This window comes from Hemiscyllium ocellatum, chromosome 8 (genome assembly GCF_020745735.1).
Source record: "Hemiscyllium ocellatum isolate sHemOce1 chromosome 8, sHemOce1.pat.X.cur, whole genome shotgun sequence".
Taxonomy (NCBI): Eukaryota; Metazoa; Chordata; class Chondrichthyes; order Orectolobiformes; family Hemiscylliidae; genus Hemiscyllium; species Hemiscyllium ocellatum.
Genome location: NC_083408.1, coordinates 23,582,372 through 23,600,192, shown reverse-complemented (window position 1 = coordinate 23,600,192; position 17,821 = coordinate 23,582,372). Strand labels below are relative to the sequence as shown.

The 17,821-nt window shown below is 41.7% G+C and overlaps 1 protein-coding gene across 1 annotated transcript in view; it reads right to left on the bottom strand.

The window, feature by feature from the left end:
- cdan1 (codanin 1) overlaps positions 1-17,821 on the bottom strand; it is a 127,924-nt gene that overhangs the window by 97,011 nt on the left and 13,092 nt on the right. The window contains exons 3-4 of the mRNA XM_060828285.1: positions 15,037-15,261; positions 74-249 (exon numbers count right to left, since the gene is read on the bottom strand). Of these exons, the coding sequence (XP_060684268.1) occupies positions 74-249; positions 15,037-15,261 (401 nt within the window). The remainder of the gene's footprint in view (positions 1-73; positions 250-15,036; positions 15,262-17,821) is intronic.

The window sequence follows — 17,821 nt, the reverse complement described above, 5'->3', positions numbered from 1 at the left end:
TCGTTGCATTAAAAAAAAAGCCTCAGCTTTCTTCTAGGTTCTTTTACCCATTACGTTAAATGTATTCACTTACCAGAAATACAAGCAGAGTATAGCTGAGCCAAGATATCTAACTGGCTTCTATGAGAAACTTTGCTTATGTCAGCACATACAGCAATACTGTCTGAGGATGTACTGAAAGATCTTCCATACTGGCATTTAGTAGGCAGGATTGAGTCCAAGACCACTGACTGCTGAAGCAACTTGGATCTATTTCATTTGAAAACAAAATATATGAAAATAATTGTTAATGTAAAAGCCTCTAGGCAATGGAGAAAATGGCTACATACACACTTCTGATTTCCTTCAATTTTCCATGTGCAATTCAGCATGTTATTAATTAAAAATTTAAAACTCTAGCATGAAAAGTAAAATGGTAGTTAAATAACAAAAATGTTTGGAGTCACATGTCCAAAGAATCTCTCGAAGTAAAACTTGTTACTTATACACTATTAGATAAGTGGCAGATTATTTCATTTCATCTTTTATTTCAACCTTCTCATCACAATATTCCATTATCATGAGCCACTTATCAACTCAAAGATTGGACAGAACTCGCAGGACTAGATTGGGTTACAATATCTGGTTGGTATGGGCGGGCTGGACTGAAGGATTTGTTTCCATGCTGTACATCTCTATGACTCTGAGTAGAATAATGTGCACTAGATTGCTTTATTTCACTTACATTACTTTATAATTACCTGACTATCTAAGTTGTCTCTATGTATGCTTTTCTGTTTGTGAATTCTTGAATTTGAAATCGATGACTCGCAGGACTGTGCCAACAATTCTCTGTAACTAAAATTAGGAGTCTAAGTAGATGGCTGAATGGCTTCTGCACTGCATAGAAACTCAATACAGAAGAGTTGGAAAGGACAAATATAAAAATACAAATAAACTCATTTTTTTGTAAGTTGTTAATTTACTTGTGAGAAGCCATTAACCTATTTTTTATTAGAACTTCTATTTTCCCTTGAGCTATTTTTCTAAAAGGTGAATTTGCAGACTATCATTGGCACTCAAATTATCGTAATGACTTTGCAGGAAAAAGTCAGTTTATTTCCTTCTAATATTGTTAGCTATCTGATTGATTGCATCACCTGCCAGAAATTCTGATAAATGCAGATAAACTACTTCTATTTCTTTACAGTCATTGATTTCAAATTCAAGAATTCACAAACAGAAAAGTATACATAGAGAGAACTTAGAAAGTCAGGCAATTATAAAGTAATATAAGTGAACAGAGCAATCTAGTGCACATTATTCTACTCAGTCATAGAGATGTATAGTATGGAAACAAATCCTTCAGTCCAACTCGTCCATACCAACCAGATATTGTAACCCAATCCAGTCCTATTTCCCAGCATTTGGCCCATATTCCTCTCAACCTTTCCTATTCTTATACCCATCCAGATGCCTTTTAAGTGTTGTAAATGTACCAGCATCCATCACTTCCTCTGGCAACGCATTCCATACACGCACCATTCTCTGTGTGAAAATGTTGCCCCTTAGGTCCCTTTTAAATGTTTCTCACACACCCTAAATCCATGTCCTCTAGTTCTGGACTTCCCCACCCAAGGAAAAAGACCTTGTCTACTTACCCTATCCATGAAAAGAGATACCAAAAAAAAGCCCCGACACCACTGCCAATGGATTTAATAGTTTTAAAGATAGGACACTGAGAAACACTGGGAAAAGAGCCTGATTTCATAAAACGAAGTGGAATTAAAAGATTTATGGAACTTAACTTTGTCTTGTTTTCACCTCTTTATGAAGAAGTACATCACTGAGTAGTTACAATGGGAGACTTTAATTACCCATATATAGACTGGGATAGTTAGTGTAGGGACAGCGAAGGGCAAATGTTCCTATGTTGTGTGCAGGAGATCTTCTGACATCAGTATATGCTCAGCCCAAGAAAGGAAGCACTGATAGTCCTGGTTCTTTTGGGCATGAGATCCAGTGACAGAGGGAAATCATTTAGGGAACAGTGACTATTGTATCATAAGATTCAGGGTGACAGTGAAATGATAATAGTTAAGCCAGAGTACAAACCATCAACTGGCAGAAAGCAATTCCAACAGAGCAAGAATATGGATGGGCTAGTTAGACTAGAACCAAAAGCTGACAGAAAAACAGCAGCTGAACAATGGACAACCTCCAAAGAAGAAATCACTCAGGCATAGTTAAAGTATATTCCCTCAAAAACAAAAGATTGGACAAATAGATCAACAGCTCCCAGAATGACAAAAGGCAGAAATTAAGTTAAAGAATGTGATTTTGATCGACATCAAGTAGAAAATGCAACTGAGAACCAAGCTGATTACAGAAGTTAGAAAAGAGCGGTGAGAAAGCAAATAAGAGAAGCAAAGAGTGATTATGAAAAAAAAGTTGCCAGCTATTAAGGAAAATCTCAAAGTCTTCTAGAAGCACATTAGTAAAGGTGACTGTGGAGTCAATTAGGGACCAAAAAAATGATTGATAGAAGCAAAAGGCTTTGAGGTGTTTAATGACTATTTTGCATCTGCCTTTCCTTTCTAGGCAAATATTACAGGCAATGGTGACAGAGGAGGAAGCACAATCACTAAAATGACTGAAAATTGATTAAGATAAGGTAATGAGGTGCACTCAATGGTATTGAAGGATATGTGTGTGGAAACTGTAGAAACACAGGCCATGATCCTTCAATTTTCACTGGATTCAAGGGTGATACCAGAAGACTTGAGAACTGCAGATATTATGTAATTGTTCAAAGAAGTTGCAAATATTGTTTTAATAATTACATTCTATTTACCTTTGGCCATGGGAAACCTTTTAAAAACACTTGAAATAAAATTAATAGTTACAAGAATAAAATATGGGTTAACTCAGGAGAGTCAGCATGGAAGTTTTAAGGAGAAATAATGTCTAACTAACTAACTTGTTAGCATGTTTTCCATTGGAAACATAGAGGGCTGACAAAGACAAAGCTGCTGATATGGTTTACATGAGCTTTCATAATGTATTCAATACAAGATGACTTGTATTGAAAGGAAAGTTACAGAACAAAAGGACAGCAGCAATGTGGACATAAAATTTACTGAGGCTTTGGAATTAGGAAACAGACAGTAATAGTTTGAATATATTTTTCAGGCCGGAGGAAGTTTTGGTCAGACCTCACCTTAAGTATTTTGTCGAGTTCTGGCACAATGCTTTATGATTGGAAATGGTGCAGAAGGAGTTTATAAAAATAGTTCCAGCCATGAGGAGTTTCAGTCCCAACATCTCCAATTTACTTTCCTTGGAGAAGGGAAGGCTATGGGAAGTTTTCAAATCATGAGGGGTCTCAGCAGAGCATATAGAAAGAAACTGTTCCACTTATAGAAAGGTTGAGAACTGGCTGCACAGTTTTAAAGAATTTTGCAAAAGGAGCACATGCATTGTCTTATTTCTTAAAAACAGGGGGTTGGAATGTACTGCCTGGGTGTATAGTGGAGGTAGGTTGAGTTCAGAGATTCAAAAAGGCATAAAAGGCAAGAGATTACCACTAAATCAAAATGATCAGAAAGACAGTGCAGGTAAGATGAAGTGAATAGCCTTCTTTTGCACCATAACAATTTTGTGATTTATTTAGTCCTGTGGGGATTAGATTATCTTGCACTTTTACATATTTGTTCCAAATAGAACAAAACTGGCAATTTAAAGAATTGTCTTAAAAATAGTTGAAGAAAAATTTGCAACAGAGCAAATGTGAATTTCAGATGATGGGTGGAGGAACTGCAAAGGCAGGGAGGGTGAGGGAAAGGGGAAATGCTTTATGCAGCAACCTGTAACCCAAAAATCTTGCCTAAAACAGCATTGGAAGCAGCTTCTGAATTAATCTTCGGAAGACAATGGATATATACTTAGAAAAATCCACAGCATTAATTAGTTTGACTTTTGTGCTAAACTTCATCCTCCTGTGCTATATAGTTCCATAATTCCAGTTTGTAGCATCAACATGTTTTATTTAAATGGAAAAGCAGCCCAGTGCACGTCATAAGGTGACCATCCAATAAGTAACGATATTATTTCATAAAAAAATAATTGATGCATTTTCATCTTACACTCCGCAGACAAAGCAGAAAATACATATATATGAGGGGAGAGTGCTGATTGATTGGCAGGTGGACTTTGGTTGGTAGAGATATTACATGGAGAACAAAACAATTTGATGGCATCAGACAGCTAACAAGACAAGCTTTATTTGAAATTAAACCAAGTAGGTTGGTTCTGATTGGTCAAAGCTCTAATAAATAAAGCACAGAACAGCTATCATCTGTTTTGTTGAGTTGCAACTGCTTTCTCTGCAAAGCTTGTGTATTAATATATGGAGGTTTCAGTATACATAAATGTATCATACTGCTGACTCCTGAAGAAGGGCTTATGCCCGAAACGTCGAATCTCCTGTTCCTTGGATGCTGCCTGACCTGCTGTGCTTTTCCAGCGCTTTTCACATCTTAAACTGATTGTCAATGTAATTCTTTGCACGAGTAATTATTTAGAAAAAGATGTCAAATCAGGTCACCACAACCAAATTTGAATACTGTATGTTGAGTTTCACAATTACGGGTTGATTGACTACCATCACTATCTTTCTTATTGCACACTGCCACAGGGATGCTCTGCTTGTTAAGACAAAGGCATCCAGTAAAGGTAAGGTATCTCAAACATTTGAGAAACCAGTGAAGCAAGTTGTTTCATGCTGTTACAATGCAGTCACAACACAAATGGTGCTCACCACTAACAGAAAACTTTTGTCAAGTCTGAAAGATGATCTGTATATCACACAAATTAATAATATAAATATCATTTTTGGCATAATGCTATGAATTACATCCCATAGACTAGCAGATCACATCCAACAGCGTATCCCTTCAGCTATTCACAAGGTACTGACTATACCCAACCATCCCAGGCTTGCAAACTCACAACAGTAGCCAATATTAGGTGCAATTCCACAAGTGGACATTTGAAAATAATCTTAAATGTGCAAAGAATTACATTGACAAACAAGTTAAGATAGTGCTTGCTGTGTGGCACATTTGCTTGTACTAAAAGCTATATATATTAATACAAAGTACTGCTTTTTTATTGAAAGAACATGTACACACCTATAGTTCAACTCAACAAAATAGGTAAAAGATATTCTCTGGTTCATTTCTCAGGGCAATGCCTTGACCAGAGTCAACAAACCTGTTTTCAATTTTAAAAAAACTTAACGGTCAGCCACTAACTGGTATATTCTCCATGATAATAACACTACCAACAACTGCCAACCAAACAGCACCCTCCTGTTTTGCAGTGCAAAGATTGTTTTCCCTTTGCATTAACATTCTTTCAAACCCCCCTGATGAAAAGTTTCCAACAAAATATTCCATTTCTTCAACAATACTCAAGTTCTGCACTACAAACAACTATAAATAAATCTGCACTGTGTGTTGAAAGAATAAATTCAAAACCTGGTATTAGTTTTCAGACTTTCATCTACTCCCTTAATCAAAAATGAGTAGATGAGAAACCTTTTTTCCAAGGTGGAAGACCTTTTGTACTAAAAGTATTTATGCCATATGTAGTGTACAAGTTTTAACTATTCAGGTTCTTGGAACTAAAACAGCTTTGTGTGCCAACAAAGTGGTCAAAAAATAAGTCAAATTGTGAAGTTAATAGTCTGTCTTCTAACCTTGACACTGTAAAAACATATACTTCATCAGAATCACCAGAATAAGCTATTCAGCCCATCAAACCTGTTTCACCAATTAGTTGGTGGCACCTTCACTCCATTTGTATACCTTTGCTCTATGTTCCGTGATACCTTTACTCATCAAAGGTTCCAGTATGACTCTTGAAAAATCCAATTGTCTGTCAGCATCCATACATTTTCACTAAAGAGCCCCAGACTTCTACTACCGAGAGTTAAAAAGTATCTTCTATTTCAATTCCACCATCTTCAGTTTCAATTTTAAGACTATGAACATCTATTCAACATTCTACCCAAATGCCCTGCACTCTCACTGCCTAAGTTGAATAAATTTTTCACATCTTACAGAATTCTTCAATGGTACAATTTCTTCATTTATTTTTATTTAATTCACAGAATGAGCGCTTCATGGTCAGGTTCAGCGTTAAGAGTCAATTTTTAATTGCCCTTGAGGTGGTGGTGAGCTGCCACAGTTCATGTTGCATAAATCCACTTGCAGTGCAGTTGGTAAGAAGCAATTTACTTATTTTAATCCAGAACATTGAATAAATGAAATCGTGACAGGATAGTTTGTTGCCTTATTGGAGGAGAACATATAGGCAGCGATTTTCTCATGCTCCTACTGCCCCTGTTATTCTACATGGCAGAGGTCATGGATTTGGGAGGGTCTGCTAAAGGCAGCTTGGAGAGGTATGGAAGTCCACCTCGAAATGGTATGCATAGGGGGCAGGTACAGATGGAGTGACTGATTAAGGTAATGGATAGATGTCAAATAAGCAAGCTGCTCTGCCATGGAGTATGTTGCACTTCTTGAGTCTTCTTGGAACTGCACCAATACAGATTAGTGAATACTTCTATATTCAAGAAAATAAACGTCAGGTTGAAACAAATTGACCTCATGGTTTAACCCTCGAAATTACTGCAGTATCTGAATCCACAGTTGTGATGTTTAGCAACTATTTAGCCTGGGCCTCAGGTTCCTTGCTCGTTTTCTCAAACGGGAGTGCATTGTGACATTATTCTGAAACTAGAATCTCTCATATTGCACAAGGGATCTACATCTCATCCCATACTTTTGTATTGCAACATTGATGCATATAAAAAGTAAAGAAGTAGTTTACAGAAAAGTACTGTCCAACCCTAATTACTTCTAGGAAACATGGTGTGGAGGTGCCATTGTTGGACTGGGGTGGACAAAGTTAAAAATCACACAATACTAGGCTATAATCCAACAGGTTTATTTGGCAGTACGAGCTTTCAGAGCGCTGCTCCTTCACCAGGATCATAATACTCAGAATTTACAGCAGAAAATTAAAGTGTCATGTACCTTAAACAATATATTGAACAAACCTAGATTGCTGTTGAGTCTTTCATCTTTTAGACTGGGTTCCAGGTTTCAGTTCATTAATACATAAATCCCAGAATTGCTTTGAAGTTACACTCTCGAGATAATAGAACATAGAACATATAACATAGAAAAATACAGCGCAGTACAGGCCCTTTGGCCCTCAATGTTGCGCCGACCCAAGCCTACCTAACCTACACTAGCCCAGTTTCCTCCATATGCCTATACAATGCCCATTTAAATGCCCATAAAGAGGGAGAGTCCACCACTGTTACTGGCAGGGCATTCCATGAACTCACGACTCGCTGAGTAAAGAATCTACCCCTAACATCAGTCCTATACCTACCATCCCTTAATTTAAAGCTATGCCCCCTCGTAATATCTGACTCCATACATGGAAAAAGGTTTTCAAGGTCAACCCTATCTAAACCCCTAATCATCTTGTACACCTCTATCAAGTCACCCCTAAACCTTCTTTTCTCCAATGAAAACATCCCCAAGTGCCTCAGCCTTTCCTCATACGATCTTCATACCATGCCAGGCAACATCCTGGTAAACCTCCTTTGCACCCATTCCAGTGCCTCCACATCCTTCCTATAGTATGGCGACCAAAACTGCACACAATACTCCAGATGCGGCCGCACCAGAGTCTTATACAACTGCAACATGACCTCAGGACTCCGGAACTCAATTCCTCTACCAATAAAAGCCAGTACGCCATATGCCTTCTTCACAGCACTATTTACCTGGGTGGCAACTTTCAGAGATCTGTGTACATGGACACCAAGATCCCTCTGCTCATCCACACTACCAAGTATCCGACCATTAGCCCAGTAACCCATCTTCTTGTTACTCTTACCAAAGTGAATCACTTCACACTTACCTACGTTGAACTCCATTTGCCACCTTTCTGCCCAGCTCTGCAACTTATCTATATCCTGCTGTAACCTGCCACATCCTTCCTCGCTGTCAACAACTCCACCGACTTTCGTATCATCCACAAACTAACTCACCCAACCTTCTAGCCCCTCCTCCAGGTCATTTATAAAAATGTCAAACAGCAATGGTCCCAAAACAGATCCTTGCGGAACACCGCTAGTAACTGCACTCCAAGATGAACCTTTACCATCAACTACTACCCTCTGTCTTCTTCCAGCCAGCCAATTCCTAATCCAAACCTCCAACTCTCCCTCAATACCATACCTCCGTAGTTTTTGCAGTAGCCTACCGTGGGGAACCTTATCAAACGCCTTACTAAAATCCATATACACACATCTACCGCTTTACCCACGTCCACCTCCTTAGTCACCTTCTCAAAGAATTCAATAAGGTTTGTGAGGCACGACGTGCCCTTCACAAAACCATGCTGACTATTCTTGATCACATTATTCCTATCCAGATGTTCATAAATCCTATCCCTTACAATTCTCTCTAAGACTAGAGGTAAGACTCACCAGCCTATAGTTACTAGGGTTATCCCTACTCCCCTTCTTGAACAAGGGAACCACATTTGCTACCCTCCAGTCTTCTGGCACTATTCCTGTAGACGAGGACATAAAAATCAAGGCCAATGGCTCTGCAATCTCCTCCCTTGCTTCCCAGAGAATCCTAGGATAAATGCCATCAGGCCCAGGGGACTTATCTATATTCACCCTTTCCAGAATTTCCCTACATATCTCAAAGCCATCCATTCTAATTAATTGTGACTCAATATTCACATCGGCAACAATGTCCTGTTCCTGAGTGAATACTGACGAAAAGTATTCATTCAGTGTCTCCCCAATTTCTTCAGCCTCCACACGCAACTTCCCACTACTATCCTTGGCTGGACCTATTCCTACCCTAGTCATTGTTTTTATTCCTGACATACCTATAAAAGCCTTTGGGTTTTCCCTAATCCTACCAACCAAGGACTTTTCATGTCCCCTCCTTGCTGCTCTTAGCTCTCTCTTTAGATCCTTCCTGGCTACCTTATAACTCTCAATTGCCCCAAGTGAACCTTCACGCCTCATCTTTACATAAGCCACCCTCTTCCCTTTAACAAGGATTTCCAATTCCTATTAAACCTCGGCTCCCTCACACGGCCCTTTCCTCCCTGCCTGGGGAGGTACATACTTATCAAGGACACTCAGTAGTTGTTCCTTGAACAAGCTCCACATGTCGATTGCACCCTTCCCTTGAAGCCTACTTTTCCAAGCCACCCATCCTAAGTCATGCCTCACCGCAGCATAATTTCCCTGCCCCCAGCTATAGCTCTTGCCCTGTAGTGCACACTTATCCCTCTCCATCACTAGAGTAAAAGTCACCGAATTGTGGTCACTGCCCTTAAAGTGCTCACCTACCTCCAATTCTAACACCTTGCCTGGTTTGTTACCCAGAACCAAATCCAGCAGGGCCTCACCTCTTGTTGGCCTGTCCACATATTGTGTCATTCTTTACTCAGCGGGTTGTGAGTTCATGGAATGCCCTGCCAGGAGCAGTGGTGGATTCTCCCTCTTTATGGTCATTTAAGCGGGCATTGGATAAGCATATGGAGGTTATTGGGCTAGTGTAGGTTAGGTAGGCTTCGGTCGGCGCAACATCGAGGGCCAAAGGGCCTGTACTGCACTGTATTTTTCTATGTTCTATGAAACCCTCCTGCACACATCGGATAAACACCAAGCCATCTAACGTACTCGAGCTATAGCTTTCCCAGTCAATATCTGGAAAGTTAAAGTCCCCCATAACAACCACCCTATTACTTTCACTCTTCTCCCGAATCATCCTCGCAATCCTTTCTTCTACGTGTCTAGGTCTATTAGGAGGCCTGTAGAAAACTCCTAACAGGGTGACCTCATCTTTCCTGTTTCTAACCTCAGCCCAAACTACCTCAAGAGGGCGAGTCTTCATCCATCGTCCTTTCCACTGCTGTAATACTATCTTTGACAAGCAATGCCACACCTCCCCCTCTTTTACCCTCACCTCTGACCCTACTAAAACATTTAAACCCTGGAACCTGCAACAACCAATCCTGTCCTGTTCTATCCACGTCTCCGTAATAGCCACAACATCGAACTGCCAGGTACCAACCCACGCTGCAAGTTCACCTACCTTATTTCGTATATTTCTCGCATTGAAGTATACACACTTCAAGCCACCTTCCTGTTTACAGGCACCCTCCTTTGAGATTAATGTCACATTCCCAACCTCCCTATACTCCAGGTCCTGCACCCTAAAGCTACAGTCTAGGTTCCCACGCCCCTGCAGAGTTAGTTTAAACCCCCCGAAAGAGCACTAGCAAACCTCCCCCCAAGGATACTGGTGTCCCTCAGGTTCAGGTGTAGACCATCCTGTTTATAGAGGTCCCAACTTCCCCAGAAAGAACCCCAGTTATCCAGAAACTGGAATCCCTCCCTCCTGCACCATCCTTGTAGCCACGCATTTAACTGCTCTCTCTCCCTATTCCTCGACTCTCTATCACGTGGCACGGGTAACGAACCAGAGACAACAACTCTGTTTGTTCTAACTCTTGAGCTTCCAACCTAGTTCCCTGAAAACCTGCCTAACATCCTCATCCCTCTTCCTACCTATGTCGTTGGTGCCAATGTGGACCATGACTTCGGGCTGCTCCCCCTCCCCCTTAAGGACCCGGAAAACACGATCAAAGACGTCATGTACCCTTGCACCTGGGAGGCAACATACCAAACGTGAGTCTCTCTCACCCCCACAAAACCGCCTGTGCCCCGAACTATCGAGTCTCCAATAACTATTGCTCTGCTCTTCTCCACCCTTCCCTTCTGAGCAACAGAGATAGGCTCCATGCCAGAGACCTGAACCCCATTGCTTACCCCTGGTAAGTCATCCCCCCCCACAAGTATCCAAAACGGTATACTTGTTCTTGAGGGGAACGGCCGCAGGGGGTCCCTGCTCTGGCTGCTTCCTCCCAGTCCCCCTCACGGTCACCCATCTGTCTGCAATCTTTGGAGTTACTACTTCCCTGAAGTTCCGTTCTATGACCCCCTCTGCCTCCCGAATGATCCTAAGTTCATCCAACGCCAGCTCCAGTTCCCTAACACGGTCTTGGAGGAGCTGGAGATGGGTGCACTTCTTGCAAGTGTAATCAGCAGGGACGACCATGGCATCCCTCACCTCAAACATGTTGCAAGAGGAACATTGCACTGCCTTCACTGCCATCCCTCTAAAAGTAACCTTTAAAAAAAACTAGGTCTAAACACTAGAAAAAGCAAAATGCAGCACTTACCTTCTTACCACAACGGGTCTTATTATTAGGTTAGAGGAGGAGGGCGGGTGGGAGGCTCTACCTCTGTAGTGCCTCGCGTTCCTCTCCTGCGCGCCTGTATAGGAAAACAACTTACCCAGGTAAGCTTGCATTACACCAGCTTCCGGGTCTACTCCGCGCTTTTTAAAAAAATACTTCCAAATTTAAACCGTTAAAACAAACGTCACTGAGCCTTCAAACAGCCACTGCCAAACAGCCCTTACCTGCTCTGCTGAGAGTGTAAAACTTAAGGTTACATAAAAAGAAAGTAACACCTCATCTCAGACAATGCATTAAGGTATGGAATTAGAATCTGTCTGTATCCCAATCTTGAGTCAGACTGATTCTATTTTGAAAGCAGGAATTTATAAAATATTATGTGGATTGACAGCATGCAGATTGAATGCTTTTGAGCAAAATAGAATTTATCATGGGATGAGAATGCACATCGGGGACTTCTACTACCTTCCAAACATACACAAAGCCAACATACCTGGATGTCCCATTGTGTCAGCCAATGGGACCCTGTATGAGAACCTCTCTGGCTAAGTCGAGGGCACCTTGAAACCCACTGCACAGGGGATTCCCAGCTTCTGTCGCAAAACTACAGATTTCTTCCAGAAACGCAGCACCTACGGACTAATCAAACTCGGAACACTGCTCGTCACAATTGACATTTCAGCACTCGACACCAGCATCCTCCACAATGACGGCATTGCTGCAACACCCTCAGTACTCAACACAACAACTGTCAATTTCCGAGCACCATCCTACACCTCATTCATTTCATCCTCGACTACAACATTTTTACCTTTCATAACCAGTTCTTCAACCAGACACAAGGAACAGCCACGGGGACCAAATTTGCACCCCAATATGCCAATATTTTCATGCACAAGTTTGAACAAGACTTCTTTACTGTACAGGACCACCAATCAGCACTATACACCAGATATATTTAGATAAGATCAGATTACTTAATGTGTGGAAACAGGCCTTTGGCCCAACAAGCCCACACCGCCCCTCCGAACAGCAACCCACCCAGGCCAAGTCCCCTATATTTACCCTTTCACCTAACACTACGGGCAATTTAGCATGGCCAATTCACCTAACCTGCACATCTTTGGACTGTGGGAGGAAACCGGAGCACCTGGAGGAAACCCACGCAGACACGGGGAGAATGCACAAACTCCACACAGACAGTTGCCCAAGTCGGGAATTGAACCCAGGTCTTTGGCACTGTGAGGCAGCGGTGCTAACCACAGTGCCACCGTGTCACCCCATATCAACGACACTTTCTTCCTCTGGCCCCGCAGCAAGGAATCACTGAATCAACTACACAGTGACATCAACAAGTGTCATCCCATCATCAGATTTACATGGACTACATTTTAGTATCTGTCTCATTCTCGGATACACGCAACTCCATCAAGGATGGACACCTCAGTACCTCACTCTACTGCAAACCCATTGATAACCTCATGATGCTACACTTCTCTAGCTTCCATCCTAAACATATCAAAACAGCCTGCCCGTAATGCCAAGGCTATACATACACAGGATCTGTTCAAGTGAAGAACATGACAGGCTGCTGAAGGTGCTCAAGGATGCCCTCATAAGAGCAGGGTATGATGCTCAATTCATCGATTACCAGTTCTAATGTGCCACAGCGAGAAACTGCAATTACCTCCTCAGGAAACAGACATGGGTTGCAACCATAGGTTGCCCAGTACTTCATTATCCAGTACTTCTCAGGAGCAGATAAACTATGCCAGGTTCTTCGCAGTCTGCGACACATTATCGATGAGTACCACCTCACCAAGACCTGCCCCACGCCTCCACTTCTCACTTTTAAACAACCGCCAAACCTTAAACAAACCATTGTTTGCAGTAAACTGCCCAGTCTTCAGGACAACATCGACTGCAACGCTGTACAACTCTGTCATGGCAACCACTGCAAGACATATCAGTGTCGACATGGATACTGCCATTACATGGGGGGATACCACCCACCATGTATGCAGCAGGTACTCATGTGACTCGGCCAAGGTTGTCTATCTCATATGCCGCAGGCAAGGATGCCCCAAGGCAAGGTACATTGGCGAGATCAGGCAAACTCTATAACAGCAGATAAATGGACATTGCGCACCAATTGCCAGACAAGAGTGTACTCTCCCAGTCAGGGACATTCAGCCTTGGACCATCCTCCAACAGCGCAGAGTGACTGAGCAGAGGCTGATAGCCAAGTTTGGTACTCATGAGGATGGCCTCAAACGAGAGCTTGGGTTCATGTCACACTACTGGTGACCCCACTATACTTTACACTCTCTCAAACAGACACATAAGCCCACACACTCATGCAGCCCCTCTCATATACACTCACTCTCACACACATAGACCCCACTCACACTGATGCATACACCATCTCTCAGGCTTATACACCATCAGACGCAAACTTTAGCAAGCATGCACACACTCAAACACACATTCTTTTGTGGACGCATACTGTCACTTATGCACGCGCACACACATACAGGTCGATGGGATAAATTTGCATTTGCAGAATTATATTTGCAGATACAATCTATTTTGCTCAAAAAAGGACAAACTGCAGACAGTCAATCCATGTAATATTTTATAAATTCCACTCTGGAAATAGATTCAGTTTGACTCAAGATTGGGATACAGACAGACTCTAGCCTCACACCTTTAATGCATTATCTGAGCTGAAATATTACCTGTTTTTACAAAACCTAAGTTACCTCGGGAATGTAACTTAAAAGAAGTTTTGGGATTTACATATTAATGAACTGAAACCTGCAAACCATTCTAAAAGATGAAAGACTTGACAGCAATTTAGGTTTGTTCAACATATAATTTCAGTTGCAGGACACCATAATCTTTTGATATAAATTCTGAGTCTTATGGTCCTGGTCCACAACCACCTGATGAAGGAGCAGCGCTCCAAAAGCTAGTGCTTCCAAAGAAATCTGTTGGACTACAGCTCTGGTGTTGCTTGATTTTTAAATCTGCAAGTAGTCAATACAGGTAATATTTTATAAGTGGTGCTAGAAGATTTAACGGCAATCTAAGTTTGTTCAATATATCATTTCAGCTACATGACACTGTAATCTTTTGCTACAAATTATGTGTCTTATGATCCTGCTCCACAGCTACCTGATGAAAGAGCAGCACTCCAAAAGCTACTACTTCCAAATGAATCTTTTGAACTATAACCTTGTGTTGTGATTTTTTTACTTCTAGCAAACAAGCACTGAACATGGGCATACCTTAAAAATATGCTGAGGTCAATCAGTATGTATACTTCAAAATCCAGATCAGATTCCATTCTGTGAAATATTGGTTTCTCTACTACTTCTCTACTTCAGGTTAAGTGAATTGGCCGTTCTAATTTGCCCATAGTGTTCAGGGACATGTAGGTTAGGTGTATTAGTCATGAGTGAACGTAGAGTAATAGGGTAGGGGAATGGGTCTGGTTCGGTTGCTCTTCAGAGGGTTAATGTGGACTTGATAGACCAAAGAGCCCATTTCCACACTGTGGAGATTCTATGATTTCGAAGAAAGTGCAACAACGTGGAGCAAAAATGGGGAAATAGAAACACAAACAGGAGTTACCTTGGCATGCATAATGGTTACTTTTTATGTCAGGATTACCTTTCAACTTTCAGCATCTCACGCTCTTCCTGCAAGCTGCTGGGAGATGAAACTGCAGTAAATCCCTCCAGTCCAGCCCCAAATGCCTCTGAAGCAGCTCCTACACAGAATGTGGAGGATAATGGCTGGCTCAAAGGAATAGAGGTGAAACATATCTTCGGTTTGGACTGCAGCCGCTCTACACTGACAGGAGTAGGATTAATTCTTCTTGATGGCTTTGTTTTGCTGAAAATAACAATCAAAAATTGTGAGAATCATATATGCAATTACAGTATAAAAAAAATTCATGCAGTAGTATATAATTCTATATCCTTTCACAGGATGTGCATGATGTTAGCAAAACCAGGGTTTGCTGCCCATCCCTAATTGCTCATGACCCAAATGTTTCATAGAACAGTTGTGCCCTCATGCTGTTGCAAGTGTAGGTCACAAATAGCCCAGACTAGCGAAAAAAAGTTGCAGTTCTTACACAGATGACATGAGTGATCAAGATTTTTTTTTAAACAAGTTATGAATAATTAATGTTATTATTAATTAAATTCAAATTCTGCCAGCTACCGTGCGTTCCCCAAGTATTAGCAAGCCCAGTGGCATGACCATGACACCATACTACACAGCCTCTGGACAGCCCAACATATTTTACTGTCAAAGACTTTGGAAACATGGTTACAGTTGCAGTAAAGCACAACATTACAATCGTGACAAGATAATTTGTTTTCTTGATATTAACTGAAGAAACAATGGCCAGCACATTAGGAGAACTCCTGAGAGTATCATGCAATCTTTTCCATCCACTTGAGGTCCCAGTTTAATATCTCATTCCAAAGAACTGGTTAGCACCGCTGCCTCTCAGTACCAGGGACCCAGGGTTCGATTTCACCCTCAGACGACTGTCTGTGTGAAATATGCATGTTCTCCTCATGTCTGCATTGGTTTCCTCTGAGTGCTCTGGTTTCTTCCCACAATCCAAAGATGTGCAGATGAGATGCAACAGCATGATAGATTGCCCATAATGTCCATGGATATGCAGGCCAGGTGGGTTAGCTATGGGAAATTGCAAGGGATAGGGTAGGTGTGGGTGGGTTACTCTGAGGGTAGGTGTGGGTAAGATGGGTTGAATGACCTGCTTCTGCACTGTAAGGATTCTATGATAAAATGACACTTCCACCAGGCATTTCCTCACTACCACAGTGGAGAGTCATCCTAGGTACACACAAGTCTCTATTCTCCTGTGAACAAAGTTAAAACAGCTAATACAGATCAAACAGATTTAAACTGCATGCTTGCAGCAACTTGTGCAGAAGGAAATTTAAAGTTTTGGTTAGGAGACGTCACTTCAAAACAGTGACAGGTAAAAGTGAGAAACGTGTACCCATGGTCTGATTGCTGGAAAATCCAGATCAGCAGCTGAAACGATTCCTTAAGAGGAAAAATTACTTACAAGTTACCCAGTGTCCCCTTTCTTCATTCAGTGCCATTCCTTTGACCAATATTATGGGGAACAAGAAAGTGTATGGAGGTGGAGCAGCTTTTGCTATACTTTCCACAGGTTGCAAAGATTTAGAATGTAGAACAGTACAACACAGTACTGGACTTGCAGCCCTCGATGTTGCGCCGACGTTTTATCCTACTCTAAGGTCAAACTAACCTTTCATTTTACTATCATCCATGTGCCTATCCAAGAGTCGCTTAAATGTCCCTAAGGCATCTGACTTTACTACCACTGCTGGCAGTGCATTCCATGTATCCACCACTCTCTATGGGAAGAACCCATCTCTGACATCTCCCCATATGTTTCTTCCAATCACCTTAAAATTAGGCCCCCTCATGATAGCCACTTCTGCCCTGGGGAAAAAAAGTCTCTGACTATTCACTCCATCTATGCCTCTCATCATCTTGCCCACCTCCATCAAGTCAACTCTCATTCTTTTTTGAGCTCCAATGAGAAAAGCCTTAGCTTCCTCAACCTTTCTTCATAAGACATGGCCTGGAGTCCAGGCAACATTCTGATCAATCTCCTCTGCGCCCTCTCGAAAGCTTCCACATCTTTCCCATAATAAAGCGACCATAACTGAACACCATATTCCAAATGTGTCTAACCAGGGCTTGACTGATCTGTAGCATAACCTCACGGCTCTTAGACTCAATCCTCCTGCTAATGAAAGCCAGCACACCACATACCTTAACAACCCTGTCAATTTGGGTGGCAACTTTGAGGGATAAATGGACACAGACCCCAAGATCCTTCTGTTCCTCCACACTGGTAGAAAGCGAGGACTGCAGATATTGGAGATCAGAGTCAAGTGTGTGGTACTGGAAAAGCACAGCAGGTCAGGCAGCATCCAAGGAGCAGGAGAATCGTCATTTCGAGCATAAGCCCTCCACACTGCCAAGAATCTTGCCTTTTACCCTGTAATGTGCATTCAAATTCAACCTTCCAAAATTACTCACTTCACACTTATCCAGGTTGAACTCCATTTGTCACTTATCAGCACAGTTCTGCATCCTGTCAATGTCACGTTACAACTTACAACAGCCCTCCACACTGTCCACCACTCTTCATGTCATGAGCAAACTTATTAACCCACCCTTCCACTTCCTTGTGCAAGTCATTTACAAAAATCACAAAGAGCAGAGGTCCCAGAACAGATCCCTGCGGAACACCACTAATCACCGAGCACCAGGCTGAATACTTTCCATCTACAGAGGAACCGCGATTATTCAAAAGTATTTCATTCGGACAGGAAGTATTTAGTTCAGTTAATCTAATTCCAGATAATCGAAT